The 25569-nt window shown below is 39.5% G+C and overlaps 2 protein-coding genes across 5 annotated transcripts in view; one reads left to right on the top strand and one right to left on the bottom strand.

The window, feature by feature from the left end:
* Positions 1 to 58: 58 nt before the first annotated feature.
* gmpr (guanosine monophosphate reductase) lies at positions 59 to 9654 on the top strand. Of its 2 annotated transcripts, none has more exons than XM_061966121.1 (10): positions 59 to 189; positions 612 to 1052; positions 4816 to 4935; positions 6812 to 6895; positions 6973 to 7146; positions 7238 to 7319; positions 7441 to 7547; positions 7667 to 7709; positions 9001 to 9160; positions 9219 to 9654. In XM_061966121.1, exons 2-10 carry the CDS (start codon positions 966 to 968, stop codon positions 9397 to 9399), a joined length of 1038 nt encoding a protein of 345 aa, XP_061822105.1. In that variant the 5' UTR covers positions 59 to 189; positions 612 to 965; the 3' UTR covers positions 9400 to 9654. The 2 variants fall into 2 exon arrangements, with proteins under 2 accessions (XP_061822105.1, XP_061822106.1); XM_061966122.1 differs by lacking the exon at positions 59 to 189 and adding an exon at positions 396 to 495.
* Positions 9655 to 11156: 1502 nt separating this feature from the next.
* Positions 11157 to 25569, bottom strand: part of atxn1a (ataxin 1a) — a 133599-nt gene continuing 119186 nt past the window's right edge. For all 3 annotated transcript variants that reach the window (XM_061966908.2, XM_061966910.2, XM_061966909.2), the window contains one exon: positions 11157 to 24349. In XM_061966908.2, the coding sequence (XP_061822892.1) occupies positions 23777 to 24349 (573 nt within the window). In that variant the 3' untranslated portion in view covers positions 11157 to 23776. The remainder of the gene's footprint in view (positions 24350 to 25569) is intronic.

Below are 25569 nucleotides of genomic sequence, written 5' to 3'. Positions count from 1 at the left end.
TGTTGGACAACTTGTTGTGCTGTGATGTGAGCGTTTCAAAATAAAAGCCCCACACGTACGTCGTCAAACATCAATTTGACGACGAGGAAAAACATTAAGCAAGGTCATTTACGAGCTGCGTTTGTCCAACAGTGTGTGTTATACAAGAAAAACAACCTTTATTAAATGTCACACTTCACATACAACAAGGTAAGATTAAAGAGTGAGGGCGGGAGGACACAAACGTTAGCATAGCTATGTGGGCTACATGCTAACATTATACTAATTTTTATTATCGTGCGAGTTAACGTATTCTATGAAGGAGGGGAAACAAAACAATCAAATTACGGCTTCCATGTCGGTAGGTGACTGACAAATAGTTGGCGGCGCTCCAGATGACATTTTAAGATGTGTAGCAAAGCCTTTATGACGTCATAAGCTGGCTCGACAACCCATTTTACTGTTAAAAAAATTGTAAAATGCTATTTCTGCATTCTGCACTCTAGTAAATGCAATGTAAGTAGAAATGTTCCTCAAATGGATGATTTTACTTGTATTTGAGTATATGTCACCAAAGTAACAGTTTTTTTAAACTCCAGTATTGAATACTTGTGTCCTGTTTGCACTTTTAGAAGGTGTCCTAGTTGGCCGCAGTGCACCGAGCGGACAGCAGGTGTGCTCTTTCGCACTGCAGCACACACCACTGCAGTGTGTGAGGGAGACCCAGGAGGAAGAGGAGGCGGAGGAGAAGGGTGTGAAGGCCCAAATAAAGCCATGGGGGCCGGGGCTGGGCAGCGCCCCACTTTGCTATAAATACACTGGCTGCCTGGAGGTTCGGATTTGGTGGTTTGTGCTCCAGACCAGGGACCACCGCCACCTTCATCACTGCCTCTGCTGCTCCAGCCTTCCTCAAGAGAGTTCTTAGTGCCTGCTCATCATCATCATCATCATCATCATCATCATCATCATCAGCCTCCCCATCCAGGATGCCTCGTGTGGACGCCGACCTCAAGTTGGACTTTAAGGACGTCCTTTTCAGGCCCAAAAGGAGCAGCTTGAAGAGCCGCTCAGAGGTAATCCTACTAATGCTACTATTGCATCCAGGAAGTGGAGGATGTAAATGCAGTAAAGCTAAACATGTGCTTTATCGTCTATGTTCCTCTTGCTGTGGTTGTGTCACAACAACAACTGGTCTGAGAGCTGTGTGACCTTCTTAAGAGGTGACAGCCAAACACAGGACACACACAGTGTGTGTGTGCGTGTGTGTGTGTGTGTGGTAATTTTTTAATTACAAGGCTTTAGAATTTCTCGTTAAAACTTGATTAATAGCAACAAGTCCTTTAAAGTACTCAAATTTGAACCTATGTCTTTGATATTTGTAAGCCCAAATTCAATCAAACTAGCCCATAATTATTTTTTAAATGTGTTTGCTTAGTGCCCAATGATTAAAAAAAACGGTTTTTTATTATTATTTAAAGGTGTAGACCAGGGGTCCCCAAACTACGGCCCGCGGGCCATATATGTCCTGCCAGCGTCCAAAATCCGGCCCCTGGAAGTCCCAAGTTAAAAAAAAAAATTTTTTTTTAATTTATTTATTTATTTTTTTAAATCTGTCCTTTCCAATCCAGTTTCTACTTTGTTACTCTCAGGGTCTCTTAGCTACTCAGGCAAATCTTCCATCCATCCATTTTCTACCGCTTGTCCCTTTTGGGGTCGCGGGGGGTGCTGGAGCCTATCTCAGCTGCATTCGGGCGGAAGGCGGGGTACACCCTGGACAAGTCGCCACCACAGGGCCAACACAGATAGACAGACAACATTCACACTCACATTCACACACTAGGGCCAATTTAGTGTTGCCAATCAACCTATCCCCAGGTGCATGTCTTTGGAGGTGGGAGGAAGCCGGAGTACCCGGAGGGAACCCACGCAGTCACGGGGAGAACATGCAAACTCCACACAGAAAGATCCTGAGCCCGGGATTGAACCAAATATATATTTTTAAATAAATAAATATAAGAATATATTATAAATATTAACATGAAATATTACATACATGACATAAATATAATTGTACACATAAAATGATTTTAAAAAATACAAATATTTTAACCAAATATCTTTTTTAAAATGCAATTAATATAATAATAATTATAAACATAAAATGATCAAACAAATGTTAATATATTTACCAAATATATTTTTAAATTAAATGAATAGAATAATAATTATAAACATAAAATGGTCCAACAAACACAAATATATCAACCAAATATATGTTTTTTAAATAAATAAATATACGAATATATTAGAAATATTAACATGAAATATTCAAACAAATATATTAACCAAATATCATTTTTGTTTTCAAATAAAATACATAAATAATTAGATAAACATATAAAGAATAATATTTACAGACATACATTGATTAAAAAAAATAAAATAAAATTAATATAATAATAAATATAGACATAAAATAATCAAACAAATATAAATATATTATTCAAAAAACATTTTTTTAAATAAATATACGAATCCTCTCACGGTGGCCGCTTAGACAGGCCACCATTCTCCTCTACCACGTCCTCTACCACGTCCTCTACGTGGTAGAGGACGTTGTGTCCCCCAATGATCCTAGTAGGCAGAGGATGCCGGTCAGACCTGGCAGGCCCAAACGCATAGTAAGGGTCTGCTGGGAACGTCTAGCAGAGTCTCCTGTCAGAGAGAGTTTCAATTCCCACCTCCCAAAGGACTTTGAACATGTCACGAGGGAGGCGCTGGTCCTTTAGGTTCATGGGACCCCGGGGGCAGCGGACAGGTACCGACAGGCCAAGCAGCGCAGTATTTGTTTTTAGGTCATATCATTTGTCAGAGTTATACATTTTGGGGAATAGATATAACTCTGTCATGTAAAACCCAAATGTCCACTGCAGTGGACACTTTAATGTAACATTTTTTATAATATATCCTCTGAGAACCAGCGGTCACTGCAGTGGACATTTATTTTTAGTTTATTTCATATGTCATGAGTTATTTTAGTCTTTTATGCAATACATCCTCGTGAGAACCAGCATCCACTGCAGTGGACATTTGTTTTTTAAGTAATTTCATTTGTCACGGTTTATAAATTTCGGGGTATAGATAAACCTCTGTCATGTGAAACACAAATGTCCACTGAAGTGGATATTTTAATTTAGTATTTTATATAATATAATCCTTGAGAATGAGCGACCACTGCAGTGGACATTTGTTTCTTCTGTCATTTTGAAAAAAGTTGCCTTGTTATGCAAACCAAAAACGTCCACTGTAGTGGACATTTGTTTCTTCTGTCATTTCGAAAAAAGTTGCCTTGTTATGCAAACCAAAAACGTCCACTGTAGTGGACATGTGTTTCTTCTGTCATTTCGAAAAAAGTTGCCTTGTTATGCAAACCAAAAACGTCCACTGTAGTGGACATTTTAATTTAGTATTTTATATGATATATCCTCTGAGAACCAGCAGTCACTGCAGTGGACATTTTTTTAAAGTATTTCATACAATTTCTTGCCCAGGGTCTACTCTGCCTTTCGCCCAATATGTTCCAGCGCCGTCGCGACCCAGAGAGGGACAACCGGTAGAAAAGGGATAGATTGATGGATCCCTCTGAGAACCCTGCAGTGGACATTTGTTTTTTGTCCGTTTCTTTTGTTAAAGTTTTAAACATTTCTGGAAAAAAAAAAAAACTCTGGCATGATGTGCACATGTGTATTTATTTTACTATTTTATAACAATCCTGAGAACCATAATCCACTGTAGTGAAAAATAAAATTCTCTTTTGTCGCAGTTACACAACAAATAGAATAGTATAGAATAGAATGGACTTTATTGTCATTATATTTGCATATAACGAGATTAAGGACTCCAACTTAAGGTGCGGTAGTGGGAACAAATATGGGGTAAAAATAAATTACAGACATGGTAGACATGGTATGCTAGAAATTGTCAACTGTAGAGGACATTATATTTCAGTATTTTGTATAAAATATCCTCCCAGAGAACCAGTGTAATTTTTTGGTCTATTGTTTTTGTCAGTTACATATTTTTTGGGAAAAAATAGCCCTGTTATGTGAAACAGTACATACAGTACAGTCCACTGTAGTGGACACTGTCTCTTGGGATACTACGCTAAATACAAAAATGTGTTACATATATTGTATATATTATATACTGTATATATAATATGTAAATAATACATATATGTTATATTTATATTGCTACTATGGTACATTTTTAGTCTACTTTATACCTTCTGTTTTCGCCCTCTTTCCGTGCCCTTTTGTGCATTATCCTGTCCATCCTTATCCTTTCCATCCTTTGTAACTGAGCTACTGTGTGGAATAATTTCCCTTGTGGATCAATAAAGTTTGTCTAAATACAAAAAGGCTCCTGGCTGGCTAAAGGGTTAGCTTGCTAGCTCCTTTAAGTGCGACAGTGTAGCATGAACTTGCCAAATAGTGAGATCCAAGACTTTAAGAATGACTCATAAAGAGAGCCTTATGCTAAAGTAATAGAGCCACTCCATCGTGTGCGATCCTCTTCTCATGTTGTGGTACTACTGTGGCCCCTCTGCAGGGACCACGGCAGCGACACAAGGCCCTCAGAAGGACTTCTGGGAATCGTGTTTAAAAATAGTGATGAGTGTTGCGTTGGAGCACATTCCAAACATGGCAACACTTGCACTCCACTATACACACTCACTGGTCACCACATTAGGGACAGTCGCACTGCAGTCAAATACTGTAAATATGAAACATCGAAGACAACTAATAACAGTGTAATACACTCTGTGTCCTCAAGGTGGACCTCCAGAGGACTTTCACATTCCGCAACTCCAAGCAGACCTACTCGGGCATCCCCATCATCGCCGCCAACATGGACACCACGGGCACCTTTGAGATGGCGCAGGTGCTCAGCAAAGTGAGTTTTTTAATTTGTGAACCACGGGACACAACATTAAGTACACCAGCACAACAGACGACTACTACCATGTATTATTTTTGTCATGTCAAAAAATGATAGTAGTGAAGTGAATTCCCCGTTTCCATATGAGTTGGGAAATTGTGTTAGATGTAAATATAAACGGAATACAATGATTTGCGAATCATTTTCAACCCGTATTCAGTTGAATATGCTACAAAGACAACATATTTGATGTTCAAACTGATAAACATTTTTTTTTTGCAAATAATCATTAACTTTAGAATTTGATGCCAGCAACACGTGACAAAGAAGTTGGGAAAGGTGGCAATAAATACTGATAAAGTTGAGGAATGCTCATCAAACACTTATTTGGAACATCCCACAGGTGAACAGGCAAATTGGGAACAGGTGGGTGCCATGATTGAGTATAAAAGTAGATTCCATGAAATGCTCAGTCATTCACAAACAAGGATGGGGCGAGGGTCACCACTTTGTCAACAAATGCGTGGGCAAATGGTTGAACAGTTTAAGAAAAACCTTTCTCAACCAGCTATTGCAAGAAATTTAGGGATTTCACCATCTACGGTCCGTAATATCATCAAAGGGTTCAGAGAATCTGGAGAAATCACTGCACGTAAGCAGCTAAGCCCGTGACCTTCGATCCCTCAGGCTGTACTGCATCAACAAGCGACATCAGTGTGTAAAGGATATCACCACATGGGCTCAGGAACACTTCAGAAAACCACTGTCAGTAACTACAGTTGGTCGCTACATCTGTAAGTGCAAGTTAAAACTCTCCCATGCAAGGCAAAAAACTTTTATCAACAACACCCAGAAACACAGTCGGCTTCACTGGGCCTGAGCTCATCTAAGATGGACTGATACAAAGTGGAAAAGTGTTCTGTGGTCTGACGAGTCCACATTTCAAATTGTTTTTGGAAACTGTGGACGTCGTGTTCTCTGGACCAAAGAGGAAAAGAACCATCCGGATTGTTATAGGCACAAAGTTGAAAAGCCAGCATCTGTGATGGTATGGGGGTGTATTAGTGCCCAAGACATGGGTAACTTACACATCTGTGAAGGTGCCATTAATGCTGAAAGGTACATACAGGTTTTGGAGCAACATATGTTGCCATCCAAGCAACGTTACCATAGACGCCCCTGCTTATTTCAGCAAGACAATGACAAGCCACGTGTTACATCAACGTGGCTTCATAGTAAAAGAGTGCGGGTACTAGACTGGCCTGCCTGTAGTCCAGACCTATTGAAAATGTGTGGCGCATTATGAAGCCTAAAATACCACAACGGAGACCCCCGGACTGTTGAACAACTTAAGCTGTACATCAAGCAAGAATGGGAAAGAATTCCAGTCGAGAAGCTTAAAAAATGTGTCTCCTCAGTTCCCAAACGTTTACTGAGTGTTGTTAAAAGGAAAGGCCATGTAACACAGTGGTGAACATGCCCGAAGTTAATTATTATTTGCAAAAAAAAAATAAAGTTTATGAGTTTGAACATCAAATATCTTGTCTTTGTAGTGCATTCAACTGAATATGGGTTGAAAATGATTTGCAAATCATTGTATTCCGTTTATATTTACATCTAACACAATTTCCCAACTCATATGGAAACGGGGTTTGTATATTTGTACCATGAATTGATAAACGTGGACCCCGACTTAAACAAGTTGAAAAACTTATTGGGGTGATTCCATTTAGTGGTCAATTGTACGGAATATGTACTGTACTGTGCAATCTACTAATAAAAGTCTCAATCAATCAATCAAACCATTGCTAGTTGCTACCATTGTGCAGGTGTACCTAATGTTGTGGCCCCGAAAAAAGATGAGAAAATGACGTCTCTTCTTGCCTTGCAGCACACGCTCTTCACCGCCATTCACAAACATTACTCTGTGGACGAGTGGAAGAACTTTGCTGCCGACCACCCGGAATGCTTAGAGGTAACTGTAAACTGCAGAGTGCTCTTGTCACGCGTAGAGGATCTTTGACCAGCCAATTGTTGCCGCGGTCTTGTCAGCACATGGCCACCAGCTCCGGCAGCAGCAGTGCAGACCTGGACAAGCTGTGCGCCATCATGGAGGCCGTGCCCGCCCTCAAGTACATCTGTCTGGACGTGGCCAACGGCTACTCCGAGTACTTTGTGGACTTTGTCAAGACCGTGCGGGGGAAGTTCCCCCAACACACCATCATGGTAAAGAACCTGCACTCACCTGTTGATGATGATGATGATGATGATGATGATGATGATGATGATGATGATGATGATAATGATGCGTCCGCAGGCTGGCAACGTGGTGACGGGCGAGATGGTGGAGGAGCTCATCCTCTCTGGTGCTGACATCATCAAAGTGGGAATTGGCCCAGGTGAGCGCAGGTGTCCCAAGAATAGCAGTATCGGTCACGCTGACACCGAACCAATGGCGCCCTCTGGCGGGGGAGTGAGCATTGCACTGGTAAAAGCCACACGCCACACTGCGTGTTTCAGGGTCCGTGTGCACGACGAGGATCAAGACAGGCGTGGGCTACCCCCAGCTGAGCGCCGTCATCGAGTGCGCAGACTCCGCCCACGGCCTCAAGGGACACATCATCTCTGTGAGGACGCTGAATAACATCCTTGTTTATAATCAAGTGTAGTTGTACGCTGCACCAGCATGACCGCTAGAGGGAGCCCTCCTGTAAATCTACTCTCACACATGCATGGTGCTCTTTAGGATGGTGGATGCAGTTGCCCTGGAGACGTGGCGAAAGCCTTTGGTGAGTTTGGAAGACGCACTCTGGCTTTTTAAATGTGGGATTGTTATATCAGGATAACTTCTTTTTACACTTTTATCATTATTACTTATTTTGGTGCTTAACTTTTGTTTACACTTTTATAACTTTAGTTGTGAATTTCTTTTTAAGCTCTTATAAATATTACCAATGTTGGTGGTTCACTTATTTTTACACTTTTTTAACTATTAATTATGTTAGTAGTTAACTTATTTTTACATTTGGGTAATTATTACTTATGTTAGTGTTTAGCTTCTGTTTACACTTTTATAACTTTAGTTATGTTAGCAGTTAACTTATTTCTAAGCTTTTATAAATATTACTAATGTTGGTGGTTAACTTCTTTTTACATTTGTATAATTATTATTTGTGTTTGTGTTTAGCTTCTATTTACACTTTTCTAACTTTAGTTATGTTGTTGGTTAACTTCTTTTAAAGTGTTATAACTTTAGTTATGTTGTTGGTTAACTTTTGTTTACACTTTTATCATTATTAGTTATGTTGTTGGTTAACTTCTTTTTACACTTTTATAACCTTATTATGTCTGTGGTTAATTTCTTTTTACAATTTTATGAAGATTAGTTTTGTTAGTGGTTAACTTTTTACACTTTTATAGCCTTAGTTTTGCTGGTGATTAGCTTATTTTTTCATTTTTATAACTATTAGTTACGTTAGTAGTTAACTTCTTTTTACATTTGTATAATTATTACTTATGTTTGTGTTTAGCTTCTATTTACACTTTTCTAACTTTAGTTATGTTGTTAGTTAACTTTTGTTTACACTTGTATCATTATTAGTTATGTTGTTGGTTAACTTCTTTTTACACTTTTATAACCTTAGTATGTCAGTGGTTAATTTATTTGCACACTTTTATGAAGATTAGTTTTGTTAGTGGTTCACTTTTTACACTTTTATAACTTTAGTTTTGCTGGTGATGAACTTCTTTTTACACTTTTATAACTATTAGTTATGTTAGTGGCTAATTTATTTTAACACTTATTAGTTGAGTAAGTGGTTATCTTCTCTTTTTTTTTAAACTTTCATATCTATTATGTTGGTGGTTGACATTTTAGAAAATGTAAAGACGTTCTTCATCGGCAGTAAAGTTGAAATTTAAGTGTTGTTTTTACCTTTTAAAAGCTAACTTGACTTCACACCTAAATGTTATCTTAAGCGTTGTCTGAAGTGACAGTTTGACCCTGGAACAGACGATTTCCACACGAGTTGTTTCCTACGGGGGGGAAAGATGACTTGTGTTGACCTCTGACCTGCACAGGTGCGGGCGCTGACTTTGTGATGATGGGCGGGATGCTGGCAGGACACGACCAGAGCTCCGGCGAGCTCATCGAGAAGAACGGCAAGAAGTACAAGCTGTTCTACGGCATGAGCTCGGACACGGCCATGAAGAAATACGTGGGCGGGGTGGCGGAGTACAGGTGAGACGCTCGCTTACACGCAGACGCAACACGTTACTTACTCACCTGATGACCTCAGGGCGTCCGAGGGCAGGACGGTGGAGGTCCCCTACAGGGGCGACGTGGAGAACACTATCCGGGACGTGCTGGGGGGGGTGCGCTCCACCTGCACCTACGTGGGGGCTGCCAAGCTGAAGGAGCTGAGCCGCAGGACCACCTTCATCAGAGTCACGCAGCAGTCCAGCCAGATGTTTGTGTGAAGCAAACTTCATCTCAGGAGATCTTTATCCAGCAGACATTACAACACTAAACTGATTGTATGACGTGGCCTTTAGCAGACCAACATGAGCTAGACGACAGAAACAGCCGGTCAAAACACCAAAGGCTTATTCCAGTGCTGCAATCCTGCTGTCAAGGTTGCTTTTTTTTCCTGTGCAAATGAAATGCAAAACCAGAAATGTACATTTTAAATGCTGCAATAAACGTGCATGCAGAATCTTCTCACTCCTTTGTAACCTGTCTGTACTGTACCACTTTTTAGCACAATCAACACAACATCTTTACACCATGTGACAAATTACAACATCCTTAACAGCTGTAGAGGATAAATAGAATAGATCAGTACAAAATCGTATACGGATTTTGTAAAAAGTAAATACATTTTTAAATGACTTCTGATGGAGCCAAATTAAATAACTGAATAACATTTGTTATTACCAAAGATAAATTTTTCCAGTTTATATTTAAAATGTTTTTTAATAAACATATGAGCAAGCTTCTTTAAAATTATTTTCATAAAAACAGGATGAATGTATATATATTTTTATAAAAATGTAATCTTGTTTTTTATTTTTTTATTATTATTAGTAAAAATACAATTATTTATATCTGCATATGTATATATATATGCAGTAAAAAAATAAAATAAATATATACACACACATGTATTTATATATACATATAAATAAATTAATATCTTCATATATATAATATATATATATCTCAAGCTCAGGTCATCTTGAGACGTTAGTTCATTTAAAAAAATGAAAAATAATTCCAATACACAAGCTCCCATAAAATAATTTTCATTTTAATTGTCACAATAATAATAATACATTAATATTTATATATATGCATTTTTAAATAAAAATGTTTGTGTGTGTGTATATGTGTATATATATATATATATATATATATATACATATACACAAACACACACATATATATATATATATATATATATATATACATACATATATATATACACACAGACACACATACAGTATATGCATACTTACATTCACACACACACACACACACACACACACACACACACACACACACACACACACACACACACACACACACACACACACACACACATATATATATATATATATATATATATATATATATATATATATATATATATATATATATATATATATATATATATATATATATATATATATATATATATATAAATAAACATATATACCCTGGACAAATATCATTTTGTTATGATTATTGTTTTTAAAAATGTCAATCATTTTAAGGGAGCTTTCCCAATTATTTTCATATATATATATATATATATATATATATATATATATATATATATATATATATATATATATATATATATTTTTTTTTTTTTAGTTAACTCCCATGTCTTCATATTTCTACATTTATTTTTAATGCTAGACACAGTGAGACATCTCTGGTATTTTCTCCTATCTTTGTATCATCTGAGCTCCATTACATTTGCCAACATGTTTTTAAAAGTCCGAAAGTCCAACATTTAAAAACTTTTAAATGTTTTTAGAAAAATAGTCTTATATTTGTTTTTATATATGTATTTTTTGAAAATAGTTTTTCATACTATTACTTAGAAGATTATTTATGAATGACATACTATTTTCCTATACATAAAACTACTCATATGTAAGCATGTGTGACAGGTAGCATTCCGCACGTGAGGAGAGGGTTGGGGTGGAATAAAAACACAAAGCGAATGTTTCTTCCCGATATGTCAAGATTTCATTTTGTTTTTCCAAAGAGGTGCATTTGTACAGATGTCAAATACGTTCACACCGACAAGGTTTCTCCATGGCTATAGAGGGTGGTGGTCTGTGAGAGATGGTAAGGACAATATACTACAAACAAAGTTGGCTGGGAACTACTGCGCCCCCTGCAGGCCACACTGTCCTCTGCCACCACAAAGTTCTGTTCCTTGGCGAGCAAAGGGCCCCCCACTTCTTTCACTTCCTGCTCAGTCCGGGGGGGTCCAGAGTGTTCGGAAACAAGTGGCAGTAAGCAAGGGGCCAAAGAAACCAACAAAAAAACCTCCCAGCCATCTCCAGCATAGTACACATAATAATATCACAATAATTACTAGTTAATTGTCAATGATTGTTAATCATCTTAAATTATGTGTGGTAAATGTTTACATCTTAGAACCCAAACAGCCCACGTTGTAAAGTGATAGGAGTTAACAAAACTTTAAAGTGGGTCTATACACTTTTTTTTTCCTTTCTGCCTGAGTTGGTTATCCAGCGCGATGGACACAAAAACTATGTGATTAAAGAACGTGTTCATTTCCTGCTTTGTCTGAAATGAACACACAAATAAAAGGCTGTGTTCACACTTGTGGTTCGCTGCTCTGGTCCAGACCGCATAAAACAAACGTGGACTTCGGTGCAGTTTGCTTAGTGTTCACGCTTGGAGTTTTGTCATGTCAGCAAATATTGCACAGGAAAGAAGTCAAGACTTCAGCTTTTGCGACTTGACTTCATGACACGACTCGAATCCTTAAAAGCAAAATAACTTCTGCTGAGTTGAACATCTTACGTTGTTTTTATATTCAGCTATTATTATTACCTGCTTACATTTCACCAAAAGCTCCTAAAATACTTTTTGTGACGTAACTAAAATACTCCAAAGCAACATTTTGTTGCAAGTGTAATTTTGTGTATGTTCTGCTATTTCACCAAAAGCTTCTAAAATATACTTTTCAAGAGAAGTTTTTAGTGACGTAACAAACGTTCCAAAGGGAAATGCTTTGTGCTGGCTTGAATATGCAGGCTACTTTTATAGTTTGCCATTTGCACCAGCTTAGATTTCACCAAAAGCTTCTAAAATATACTTTAAACATCAAATATCTCAAAGGAGAATGTTTTCTGCTGGGTTAGGTTATTTTTTTTCATTTTTTACATTGTGCTATTTATACCATCTTAGATTTCACCAAAAGCTTCTAAAATATACTTTTAAAGAGAGGTTTTTGAAAGAAACTAAGATATTCCAAAAGAAAATGCTTTCTGCCGAGTTAATATGGAGGCTGTTTTCATATTGCGCCTTTTTTTTTCCAGCCTAGAGTTCACCAAAAGCTTCTAAACGATACTTTTAAAGAGCAACTTTTCTGACTTAAAAAAAAAAAAAAATTTAAATAATTTTCTATTTTCTAAATACTTTTTGCTGAGTGCGTTTTTAAAGTCATTTTATATACTGGTACTTTTACCTTCTTAGATTTCACTAAAACCTTCTAAAATAGACTTTTAAAGAGCATCTTTCGTGGTATACTGTAGCTCTAATATTCCAAATGTGAAAAATACTTCCTGCTGGGTTGAATATTTTTCCTTGTTTTCACATTCTTCTATTTTTTTTTACCAGCTTGGATTTCACCAAAAGCTTCCTAAATATACTTTTAAAGATATGTTTTTGTTAAGTAACTCAAATATTCCAAAGAAAAAGTGTTTTCTGTTGGGTTAAATATGCAGGCTGCTATTATTATTATTTTTTTTGCCATCCTAGAGTTCACCAAAAGCTTCTAAACGATACTTTTAAAGAGCAACTTTTCTGACAAATTCAAGTTTTCCAAAGGAAAATAATTTCTGCTTAGTGCGTTTTTAATGTCATTTTTCATACTCTGGTACTTTTACCTTCTTAGATTTCACCAAAGCCTTCTAGAATAGACTTTTAAAGAGCATCTTTCGTGGTATACTGTAGCTCTAATATTCCAAATGTGAAAAATACTTCCTGCTGGGTTGAATATCTTTCCTTATTTTCACATTCTTCTATTTTTTTTACCAGCTTGGATTTCACTAAAAGGCGACTAAAATATACTTTTAAAGAGTACATTTTGTGATGTAGCTCAAACACTACAAAAGAAAAAGCTTTCTGCTGAGTCAAATACATTTAATTATTTTTCTAAATTTTTTTAACAGCTTGGATTTCACCAAAAGCTTCTAAAATATACTTTTAAATGAGAGGTTTTTTAAAAGAAACTCAAATATTCCAAAAGAAAATGCTTTCTGCCGGTTTAAATATGAAGGCTGTTTTCAAATTCTACCTTTTTTTTTCAGCCTAGAGTTCACCAAAAGCTTCTAAACCATACTTTCAAAGAGCAACTTTTCCGACAAACAAATACTCTAAAATAAAAGGCTTTCTGCTGGGTGAGTTTATATATTTTTATATTCTGGCATTTTTACCTTCTCAGATTTCACCAAAAGCTTCCTAAATATACTTTTAAAGATATGTTTTTGTTAAGTAACTCAAATATTCTGTTGGGTTAAATATGCAGATTTTTTTCATGGTCTGCTATTTTATTTATTTATTTTATTTTACCAGCCTAGAGGTCACCAAAAGCTTCTAAATGATACTTTTAAGCAACTTTTCTGACAAATTAATAATAAAATAAAATAAAAAATCTATTTTCTAAATACTTTCTGCTGAGTGCATTTTTAAAGTCATTTTATATTCTGGTACTTTTACCTTCTTAGATTCTAAAATAGACTTTTAAAGAGCATCTTTCGTGATATACTGCAGCTCTAATATTCCAAATGCAAAAAAATACTTCCTGCTGGGTTGAATATCTTTCCTTATTTTCACATTCTTCTATTTTTTTTTACCAGCCTGGATTTTTTTGATTGATTGATTGAAACTTGTATTAGTAGATTGTGAAGTGTGAAGTGAAGTGAAGTGAATTACATTTATATAGCGCTTTTTCTCAAGTGACTCACAGCGCTTTACATAGTGAAACCCAATATCTAAGTTACATTTAAACCAGTGTGGGTGGCACTGGGAGCAGGTGGGTAAAGTGTCTTGCCCAAGGACACAAGAGCAGTGACTAGGATGGCGGAGGCGGGGATCGAACCTGCAACCCTCAAGTTGCTGGCACGGCCGCTCTACCAACCGAGCTATACCGGTTGGTAGAGTACAGTACATATTCTGTACAATTGACCACTAAATGGTAACACCCCAATACGTTTTTCAACTTGTTAATCAATTCATGGTAAATTTCACCAAAAGCTTCTAAAATATACTTTTAAAGAGTACATTTGGTCAAATACTACAAAAGAAAAAGCTTTCTGCTGGGTCAAATACATTTCATTATTTTTCTATAATTAAACGAAAAAGACATTTAAAGAGCATCGATAGTATTTCTCATGCGATCTCTCTGACATATTTGTCATTTCATGCACAAATCCTAATTTTTCATCATTGTTTATGTTTGTGTCGCATTCAAGCGCACCAAACTGCACCAAAGTTCACTTTCAAGCAGACCAAGACTTAACCTTAAGAGTTTTTTTTGTTTTGTTTTTTCCCCCAGATGAATGCGTTGACAATTGCCTGAGCCAACCGCAAACGCGCCAGAGTTCCACCCAGCCGAAGCAAACACGCCCAAGTGTGAACGCACCTTAGAAGCACACATGCTTGTTTTTCTCTTTTCTTCTTTTTGTCATCCAAAACGTCAAAAAAGCTCCACACATTCATTTTTTTTCTTTCAATTGTGCAAGAGACAAAATAACAAACTAAGCAGTGATCCTCCAGGAGGATGCTTGTCGTGAGAAGATGACACAGCGAGCTCTACAAAGGGATGCGTGACACCTCGGCCCCTTTGGACCCGGAAAAAAATAACAACAACACCTCATGATTTATCGCCCCTCTTTGTGGCAATCCTCCACCCGCTCCGATTGGAAAAGTGCTGAGACGTCTTTAAAAAGCTCACATGTGCATCTACTTTTTTCTTGGTTTCTTCTTCTTACAAACAAAACAAAAAAAGTGGTCCCCACTTGGCAATGAGGTCATTATGAACCTTAACAAGGTTTGTCCATTCACGCACATCATCATCATCATAGGAGTCTATCACACACGCACACACACACACACACACACACACGTACACACACACACACACACACACACACACACACACACACACACACACACACACACACACACACAAAGGAAGGCCGCCAAGGACAAAGACAGGAATAGAAGCAAAATAAAGAAAAAGGGCTTTCTGCTACATGGACTTGGCACAGTGAGGAAAACTATTGCACGTTACCAAACATTTACTGAAGGGGTTAAAAAAAAGAAGAAGTTTACTTTCCTTCCCTCGGAAACAGTCGACCGCCTTCTGCGTTAAAAGTAATGACAAGTGTGTGTCGCAAGCAGTGGCGTAGCGCAGCTTGTCCAACATTGGCAAGTGTGAGCCCACATTAGTGCAGAGGTGTGTAAAGTGGCTTCTTATTGGTCCACTGCTTCATTTGCATACACAACCAAGATAACTCCATTAAAGGCTTCAACAAGAGAGAAATTTTTTTTGTTGCCGATAACACAGAATATTTGAGTATTGAACAGATTAGCATTTGTAATGATGAACAAGTGCAAACATGAGCAGAATGGCACAAAATGTCTCCACATGGTGAACAATAACAAGCTTTTGTGCAAATTTTTTTTTTTTTTTGCTTAGGGACTGATCTTGCACGCTACGCCACTGCGTGAAAGGTAGCTCGCGGTTATTGAGGGTTGCAGTGTTGCGCCCCCTGCAGGGGGGAAAGAAGGGTTTGGAGGGTTTTTTGGGGGGTTGTCTTACTGCACAGACGAGGACGAAATCCCTGAATACGATTGGCTGAAAGTTGAAAGTGTTGTCTTGTCTTGTGAGGGTTTTTGGTTGCTGGAGGATCACGATGAAATGTTTATTGCCAACTACTCGGTGGAATGATTGTGTGAGTGTGTGTGTGAGTGAGTGTGTGTGTGTGTGTTCTTGTATTTTTCTACGCTTCTTGAGACATCAACAAGGAAAGGTAACTTCCATACGAGGAGCAGTGAACAAGTTAGGACATACATCATGGTCCCAATACGGAAAACCATTGCATCTAATAGAGAATGTCTCATGTGGTGAAATCTATCAAAATGAGGGTGGTGCCAAAAAGGAGGGATTTTTCAAATTGACTGTGTGTCGCTTTTAAAGGGGAACATTATCACAATTTCAGAAGGGTTAAAACCATTAAAAATCAGTTCCCAGTGGCTTATTATATTTTTCGAAGTTTTTTTCAAAATTTTACTGATCACGCAATATCCCTAAAAAAAGCTTCAAAGTGCCTGATTTTAACCATCGTTATATACACCCGTCCATTTTCCTGTGACGTCACATAGTGATGCCAACACAAACAAACATGGCGGAAAGAACAGCAAGCTATAGCGACATTAGCTCGGATTCAGACTCGGATTTCAGCGGCTTAAGCGATTCAACAGATTACGCATGTATTGAAACGGATGGTTGCAGTGTGGAGGCAGGTAGCGAAAACGAAATTGAAGAAGAAACTGAAGCTATTGAGCCATATCGGTTTGAACCGTATGCAAGCGAAACCGACGAAAACGACACGACAGCCAGCGACACGGGAGAAAGCGAGGACGAATTTGTCGATCGCCTTCTAACCAACGACTGGTATGTGTTTGTTTGGCATTAAAGGAAACTAACAACTATGAACTAGGTTTACAGCATATGAAATACATTTGGCAACAACATGCACTTTGAGAGTGCAGACAGCCCAATTTTCATCAATTAATATATTCTTTAGACATACCCTCATCCGCGCTCTTTTCCTGAAAGCTGATCTGTCCAGTTTTGGAGTTGATGTCAGCAGGCCAGGGAAGCTACGGTCGATAGGGGGTTTAGCTCGCTCGTCTGCGGAAACAAACTGCCGCCATTGCTTGCCGTGCTACCGAGGGCCTTTGTCCCTGAATTGCTCACACACTCCGGCAGATTCAATGGGGGTCTGAGGCAGATTTCTTTGACTTTATCATTGGAAATGCATCTGCTTTGAGTGTCGCAGGATATCCACACATTCTTGCCATCTCTGTCGTAGCATAGCTTTCGTCGGTAAAGTGTGCGGAACAAACGTCCAATTTCTTGCCACTTTCGCATCTTTGGGACACTGGTGCAACTTGAATCCGTCCCTGTTCGTGTTGTTACACCCTCCGACAACACACCGACGAGGCATGATGTCTCCAAGGTACGGAAAACAGTCGAAAAAACGGAAAATAACAGAGCTGATTTGACTCGGTGTTTGAGAAAATGGCGGAATGCTTCCCGATGTGACGCCACGTTGTGACGTCATCGCTCCGAGAGCGAATATTAGAAAGGCGTTTAATTCGCCATAATTCACCCATTTAGAGTTCGGAAATCGGTTAAAAAATATATGGTCTTTTTTCTGCAACGTCAAGGTATATATTGACGCTTACATAGGTCTGGTGATAATGTTCCCCTTTAAAAGTACTCCCCCTCTGGTCAACATATGTAATAACAAGTATGTGTACGAAATTGAAATGTGCCCTCTTTGGCCCAAAAAATAAAATAAAAAAATATGTTTATGGGAACGGTGTGGCACGGTTGGGAGAGTGGCCGTGCTAGCAACCTGAGGGTTCCTGGTTCGATCCCCACCTTCTACCAACCTAGTCACGTCTGTTGTGTCCTTGACCAAGACACTTCACCCTTGCTCCTGATGGGTCGTGGTTAGGGCCTCGCATGGCAGCTACCGCCATGAGTGTGTAAATGTGTGTGTGAATGGGTGAATGTGGAAATAGTGTCAAAGCGCTTTGAGTACCTTGAAGGTAGAAAAGCGCTATACAAGTATAACCCATTTACCATTTACCATTTATATAGAGACATATTGTAATAACTTGAAGTAAATAATGAAGATTAAGTCCAGTCGATAGTGGCCCCACTGTGGACTGGACTCTCACAATATTATGCTGGATCCACTCGACGTCCATTGCACCGGTCGCCCTAGGGGGGTGGGGGGTCCTCTCCAAGGTTTCTCATTGTCCCATTAGGTTGAGTTATTCCTTGCCCTGATGTGGGATCTGAACCGAGGATGTTGTTGTGGCTTGTGCAGCCCTTTGAGACACTCGTGATTTAGTTTAGGGCTATATAAATGAACATTGATTGATTGATTGAAAAACCAATTTCAAAGAAAAAAATAAAAATAAAAATAAATGAACTAAATGCTTACCTTTTTTATATTTACATAGTTTGTATATATTATTCAAGTTGTAAATACAAATCTTTATATATCTATAAAGGGTGGTCCTAAAGAGGTAGGCATTTCTCAAAGGTCTCAAGAAGGTAACAAATACAAGAATGTGTGTGTGTGTGTGTGTGTGTGTGTGTGTGTGTGTGTGTGTGTGTGTGTGTAAAGCAATGTGCACGCCTATTGCTTTCTTAGGTAACCATAGCAACACAAGCATCACTTGACTTTGGCTCCATAGTTACATTGTGTCTTTTATTCTTATAACCTGAAGAAGTGTAGAGGTTTGCGAGAGGCTGATTGGTTTAATGACATGTTCAATGGGTTGGTGGTCTGTAGGGGGGGGGGGGTTGTTAATACATACGAGCATACAGAATTATTTATGATGGAGTAAAGTAAATATGCACTACTGTGCCTATGCAGTGGAACCCTGGCTTATTCTTACAAAAATAAAGCATCTTCAAAATCTCATACAGGGTCTCGGTAATCCACCATGCACATCATCATCATCATCGTCATCATCATCCACTCAGCATCCATCTGTGCGCCTGTCATCGTCAAGCCCAAAAAACAATAAAACTGGGGACCCCTCAGGTCAACCCCCTTAATGCACCTTTGTTGTCATCTACTATAAGTCGCCCATTGGTGTCTCTCTCCTTTAATCAGACCCCTGGCAGCCCCGTGGGTCACCCTTGAGGTTGCCCCATGGTGTGTCGTCCCCAGGATACTTGTGGGATGCTCTAAGGCAGGGGTATTCAAATCAATTGTTTTGGGGGCCACATTTCCAGAAAGCTAAGGACCGGGAGGCCGAACTTCTCCCTTTTCTGTTATTCTTGTTTTATATATTCCGGAGAACCAGCGTCCTCTACAGTGGACATTTTATTTTGTCAGCGAGACAGGAGCTTCAAAAAAGCTGGTCAAAGATCATCTCTAAGGCTACGTTCACGCTGCAGTTGGATGTCCTATTCAGATGTTTTTGTCAAATCCAATCTTGGCCGTTGACATTACAAAAATAAAAGTGATTTCTAATGTGAATGCAATTTGACCCGCATGCGGACATGACGTCATGACGTCACACACACTGCACTGTTTACCAAAGTAAACATGGCTTCGGTCTCAGTGTTGGTGCATTTGTGGCAATTTCAAGGATTTTGTGCAATCAAAGTCAACATTTTCTGAACAAAATAATTGTGCATAAAAGATTAAGAAGGAAGAAGACAAGTATTTTGGCCCTTGCAGTTTTACGACATAATTTGCTTTGATGTCTCCTTGAAGAGCGTGTCTGTGGGCGAGTTGTCGGAGACAGGAGTGGTGGATGTTTCTCGGGAGTTTCTAAAACATTTTTTCCACAAGTTTTCTGCTCTGTTGTCAGCAATTTATTTTGTAACCGTTAGGGCTGTGAATCTTTGGGTGTCCCACGATTCGATTCAATATCGATTCTTGGGGTCACGATTCGATTCAAAATCGATTTGTTTTTCAATACAACACAATTCTTGATTTAAAAACAATATTTTCCCAATTCAAAAGGATTCTCTATTCATTCAATACATAGGATTTCAGCAGGATCTACCCTAGTCTGCTGACATGCAAGCAAAGTAGTAGATTTTTGTAAGAAGCTTTTATAATTGTAAAGGACAATGTTTTATCAACTGATTGCAATAATGTACATTTGTATAACTATTAAATGAACCAAAAATATGACTTATTTTATCTTTGTGAAAATATTGGACACAGTGTGTTGTCAAGCTTATGAGATGCGATGCAAGTGTAAGCCACTGTGACATTATTGTTCATTGTTTTTGTTTTTTTTATAAATGTCAAATGATAATGTCAATGAGGGATTTTTAATCACTGCTATGTTGAAATTGTTACTAATATTGATACTGTTGTTGATAATATTCATTTTTGTTTCACTACTTTTGGTTTGTTCTGTGTCGTGGACTCGTGTTTGTGTCTCCTCTCAATTGCTCTGTTTATTGCTGTTCTGAGTGTTGCTTGGTCGGGTTTGGTTTTGGAATTGGATTGCATTGTTATGGTATTGCTGTGTATTGTTTTGTTGGATTGATTAATAAAAATATAAAAAATAAAAAATAAATAATAATTTTTTAAATAAAAAAAAATAAAAAAATAAAAATCGATTTTTTAAAAATATGAGATACGATTCTGAATCGCACAACATGAGAATCGCGATTTAAATTCAAATCGTTTTTTCCCACACCCCTCGTAACCGTCTATTTCGGCGAATAATTATGACGCTTATCGCTTTTTGATGGAGTTCGGGTCAGTTGAATGCGACCTCAACGCAGTAGCGTTCACATCGCATATATATCCCATTTATATCCACATACGAAAGAGGCCTGGGTTGGATATGAACAATTTGGAATTGCACTGTTCACACTGACATGACAAAATCCGAAACAGGTCTCATATGGGCAAAAAAATGGGAATTGACCTGCAGTGTGAACAGGGCCCATGACAGCACTCTGCAGCAAAAATGGGAGTCTCACAAGTTTTTTGCACCGAACTCGCTGGCCACTAGTTGGATAGCCCAAATGTTGAAAAAGAGAGGACCTAAAATGGAACCTTGAGGAACACGACTTGTATAACTAAAGAAGTTGAACATGATTGCTGACTGCATCTGAAGTAAACAAGCTACAGCAACGCCTTAAAGTTACATAAATTACATTACGGGGGGAAAAAAAAGAGTAACTACTAAAAAGGAGAGGACTTAAAGTGGTGCCCTGAGGAACGCCTCAGTTATGTAAATCACACGTTTGGACCCCAATGTTCTATGTAATATCAAGATTAAAATGCCAATGCGAGGATCTGCCAAAGTGTTGACAGTGGTCACAGTTCCTCTACACAACAGGAGCACTCTCGTGTTTTTAGGAATATGCTGCAAAAATGTTTGTCCTTGTCATTAGTGGCCCAGATTTGGACCCCAAGCCCGCCAGTTGCATAGCCTTGCTCTAAGGCAGTGGTTCTTAACCTGGGTTTGATCAAACCCTAGGGGTTCGGTGAGTCGGGCTCAGGGGTTCGGCGGAGGTCAAGACACACCCGACTCATCGTGTAAATAAAAACTTCTCCCTATCGGCGTATTACGGATACGGCAACAGCAGAAGTCACACTGATTTGCAGGTGTGTAATTTGTTGTGAGTTTATGCACTGTGTTGGTTTTGTTCTTTGAACAAGGTGATGTTCATGCACGGTTCATTTTGTGCACCAGTAAAAAAAAACATGGTAACACTTTATTATGGGGAACATATTCACCATTAATTAGTTGCTTATTAACATGCAAATTAGTAACATATTTGCTCTTAACTAGTCATTATTAAGTACTTATTAATGCCTTATTTGGCATGGCCTTATTATAACCCTAACCCTCTAACCCTGGCCCTAACCCTCTAACTCTACCCTAACCAAATAACTCTAAGTCGAGTCTTTGTTACTTAGAATATGTTCCCCATACTAAAGTGTTACCAAAAACATATAACTTTGTCTTGAATTTGAAAAACAAAAAAACATTTTATATTTCACTAAAGAAGAGTTCGGTGAATGCGCATATGAAACAGGTGGGGTTCGGTACCTCCAACAAGGTTAAGAACCACTGCTCTAAGGTAAATCTCTTACACTCTCACTCCTCCTTGATTGCACCCTTCGCTGACCCTCCCAGTCATCCCTTACCAAGGGTAAAGGGGTCTAAAATGCGGCCCGGGGGCCATTTTCGGTCGCAACTTGTCTTTTTGATAGTAAATAATCATTCATGAGACATTACACAGATTTCCTTGGTCAATAACGACATAAAACTAACATGTTGATGTTTTCTTCAGCTAGCACAGCAAATTTGATCTAAATTGGATTGCTTTCTATCATTTTTTTAATGTGGCACTCAGTGGAAAAAGACACCCCTGCCTTATGTTGCTCCCTGGGGGACAGACACCCCATGGGGGTCCTTCCTAGAAAGTTCCCCTGTGCGTTGGCCCCTATGTTTTCCCCAGATAGTGCACCCCCTGGCCCTGAGAGAGCGTACGTAACGTGTGTCAAATAACGGCTACATCTTTGTGCAACAGGTTTTCCCCGCACCACAGCCCCAGTTCGAACCCCCCGTGGGGACGCCAAATGTGGACTGGAGCTCAGTAGGCAGGCACATTGCACACTGTGTGTGTTTAACTCAGAAATATTGGGGCTGCTCCAGTGTTTCTTTTTTTGCGGGTGGCCTCGAGCTCATCATAAAAGATCGGGGGTCCACCCGCCAAAAAAACAAACAAAACAAAAACCAGACGACTCTCTCCCACCTGATGTGCAAACTGCAAGATTCTCTTTAAAGATTTCAAGCGGAAACACTGGACATGAACATTGTCTATTCATATATTTCTCTAGCTATGAAGTGTATTACTTGTCTATACACAGTATACATAAACTCATACACGAACACGCCACATGTGCAACTGGTACTGTTAACTACGAGTGTGCATACGGCCAAAAAGCAGTCCGCTGGGGACGATATGCACCCAAATCGCCACCGATACAGTACAACAATCAAATTACAGGGATGGCCTGGATTGTTGTGTGTTCTGTGTGTGTGTGTGTGTGTGTGTGTGTGTGTGTGGACAGACATAAGCCAGCGTATCGCACAATCTAGCACACGAAAAGACAAAGACACCCTTCAAAACTCGTGCGGCGCGAGCTCTTCGTCCAATTTCTTTTGAGGCACATCTACGGCACCGAAAAAAAAAAGTAATTACAAAAACAACTTGACCCCGCCTTCGCTCTTCCAAAGTGCTGCTGCTACTTGTTAGTCACCCCCCCTCCCCCTCCCCCCCACGTCTTAAAAACGCCAACAAACATACAGTACTGCGTTAAAAACAACCACGACGCTCTCGAGTTACAAAAATAGAACGGAACATATTTCTCACCAAATACGAGGAGGAACGTCGGCCAACCCAGTGTGTTTGTACAAAGTCATGTTTGGATAGAAAATGACCTGTCACAGTTCCACTTTATGACCCCCTGATTCATATTTCTCTGACAATCATTTCAAAATGGGCGTTTGATATCGAGCAGACTGCTAAGCTAACGAAGAAGAAGCGTTGTTCCCGCTCACGCGTGCTGCAGAACACCGTCAGCTAACGGCCTCGCTGAGCTAGCGCTCCTCGCCCGTCCTTCCGCGAAGTCTTGTGAAAAGCCTTCGCCAAAAGCGCGGGTTGTTTTCATCCATAAAAACTAGGTCGAAGGTGAGAGCGTGTCGAGTGTTGTCGTCTAGTCTAAGATGAAAACAAATCATGAAACACTAAAGTGAGCTTTCACCTTTTCCTGGTCACATTCACTTGCCGATATTCGACCTTCCCTCGATGGTGACCTTCACCTCGTGGGGGATAAAAGAAGGTTTGGCCAAGGTCAAGGGCGGCTCCTCGGATTTTTCAACTTTCCGACCCTCGGGGGCCGACCACCTTCGCTTCCTGCCCCCAGATGACATCACAGGCTTCCCGGGTTCCGCAAGCTCGTCTTTCAAAATCAACCTGGAACCTCTTTGCCCAAACGCCAGATCCCCGTTTTCCACAGTGCTGTTACACTCCTTCCCGCCGCTGCCACCCCGCTGGTCGACGCCATTCTCCCGCTCGCCGTGCCAGGAGCCTCCTCCACTGCACCTCTGGGGAACATTGGAGAGAGGCTTAGGGGCCCTGGGGTGCCCGCGACTGGGGGCCGGCTCTGAAGGCTGAGTTCTGGGCACAGACCCGTTCCTCAGGTTCTTGAGGGTGAGCGAAATACAAACGTCGCCTACGGAAAGCTTGGTGCAAGGCAGCTCCAGAAGTTGGGTGGTCCGGTCCGGGCAGCAGGAAGACCAACCCTGGCCAAAGACGAAGAAGGGGTACTCCACCAAAACCTCCACGCTCACCTGATAACAACACAAACAAGATTATTATTATTAATATTATTGCTTATCAGAAGAGATGTGTGATATGGCCTAAATCGTTATCACTGTATTGTTTGTTACAGTAGGAAAGAGATTCATATGGCTCCATTCGTCACAGTTTACCTGACACATGAAACGTGACAAATTGGGTGGGTGTACAATCCACTTTAATCGGCAGATAGCAGTAGAATGTTGAATATCTTAAAATTGGTTTTTCAACTTTGACCACAGTTGCTATTAGGGATGTCCGATAATATCGGACTGCCGATATTATCGGCCGATAAATGCTTTAAAATGTAATATCGGAAATTATCATTATCGGTTTCAAAATTATCGGTATCGGTTTCAAAAAGTAAAATGTATGACTTTTTAAAACGCCGCTGTGTACACGGACGTAGGGAGAAGAACAGAGCGCCAATAAACCTTAAAGGCACTGCCTTTGCGTGCCGGCCCAGTCACATAATATCTACGGCTTTTCACACACACAAGTGAATGCCAAGCATACTTGGTCAACAGCCATACAGGTCACACTAAGGGTGGCCGTATAAACAACTTTAACATTGTTACAAATATGCGCCACACTGTGAACCCACACCAAACAAGAATGACAAACACATTTCGGGAGAACATCCGCACCGTAACACAACATAAACACAACAGAACAAATACCCAGAACCCCTTGCAGCACTAACTCTTCCGGGACGCTACAATATACACCCCCGGCTACCCCTAACACCTCAACCCCGCCCCCCCCAACCCCGCCCACCTCAATCTCCTCATGCTCTCTCAGGGAGAGCATGTCCCAAATTCCAAGCTGCTGTTTTGAGGCATGTTAAAAAAAATAATGCATTTTGTGACTTCAATAATAAATATGGCAGTATTTCCATGTTGGCATTTTTTTCCATAACTTGAGTTGATTTATTTTGGAAAACCTTGTTACATTGTTTAATGCATCCAGCGGGGCATCACAACAAAATTAGGCATAATAATGTGTTAATTCCACGACTGTATATATCGGTATCGGTTGATATCGGAATCGGTAATTAAGAGTTGGACAATATTGGAATATCGGATATCGGCAAAAAAGCCATTATTGGACATCTCTAGCCTAAATCTTTATCACTATATTGTTTGTTACAGTAGGCTTCATATGGCTCCATTCGTCACAGTTTACCTGACACATGAAACGTGACCAATTGGGT

The sequence above is a fragment of the Nerophis lumbriciformis genome, linkage group LG11, assembly GCF_033978685.3.
Source record: "Nerophis lumbriciformis linkage group LG11, RoL_Nlum_v2.1, whole genome shotgun sequence".
Lineage (NCBI taxonomy): Eukaryota > Metazoa > Chordata > Actinopteri > Syngnathiformes > Syngnathidae > Nerophis > Nerophis lumbriciformis.
Note: the sequence above shows the minus strand (reverse complement) of the source record. Positions and strands in the feature narration are given on the sequence as shown.

Coding starts and splice junctions, on each gene's coding strand:
- gmpr (XM_061966121.1), top strand. CDS start 966: ATGCCTCGTGTGGACGCCGACCTCAAGTTGGACTTTAAGGACGTCCTT. Junction 7,147..7,237: donor TCCCCCAACACACCATCATG/GTAAAGAACCTG, acceptor ATGCGTCCGCAG/GCTGGCAACGTGGTGACGGG. Junction 9,161..9,218: donor GGCGGGGTGGCGGAGTACAG/GTGAGACGCTCG, acceptor TGATGACCTCAG/GGCGTCCGAGGGCAGGACGG.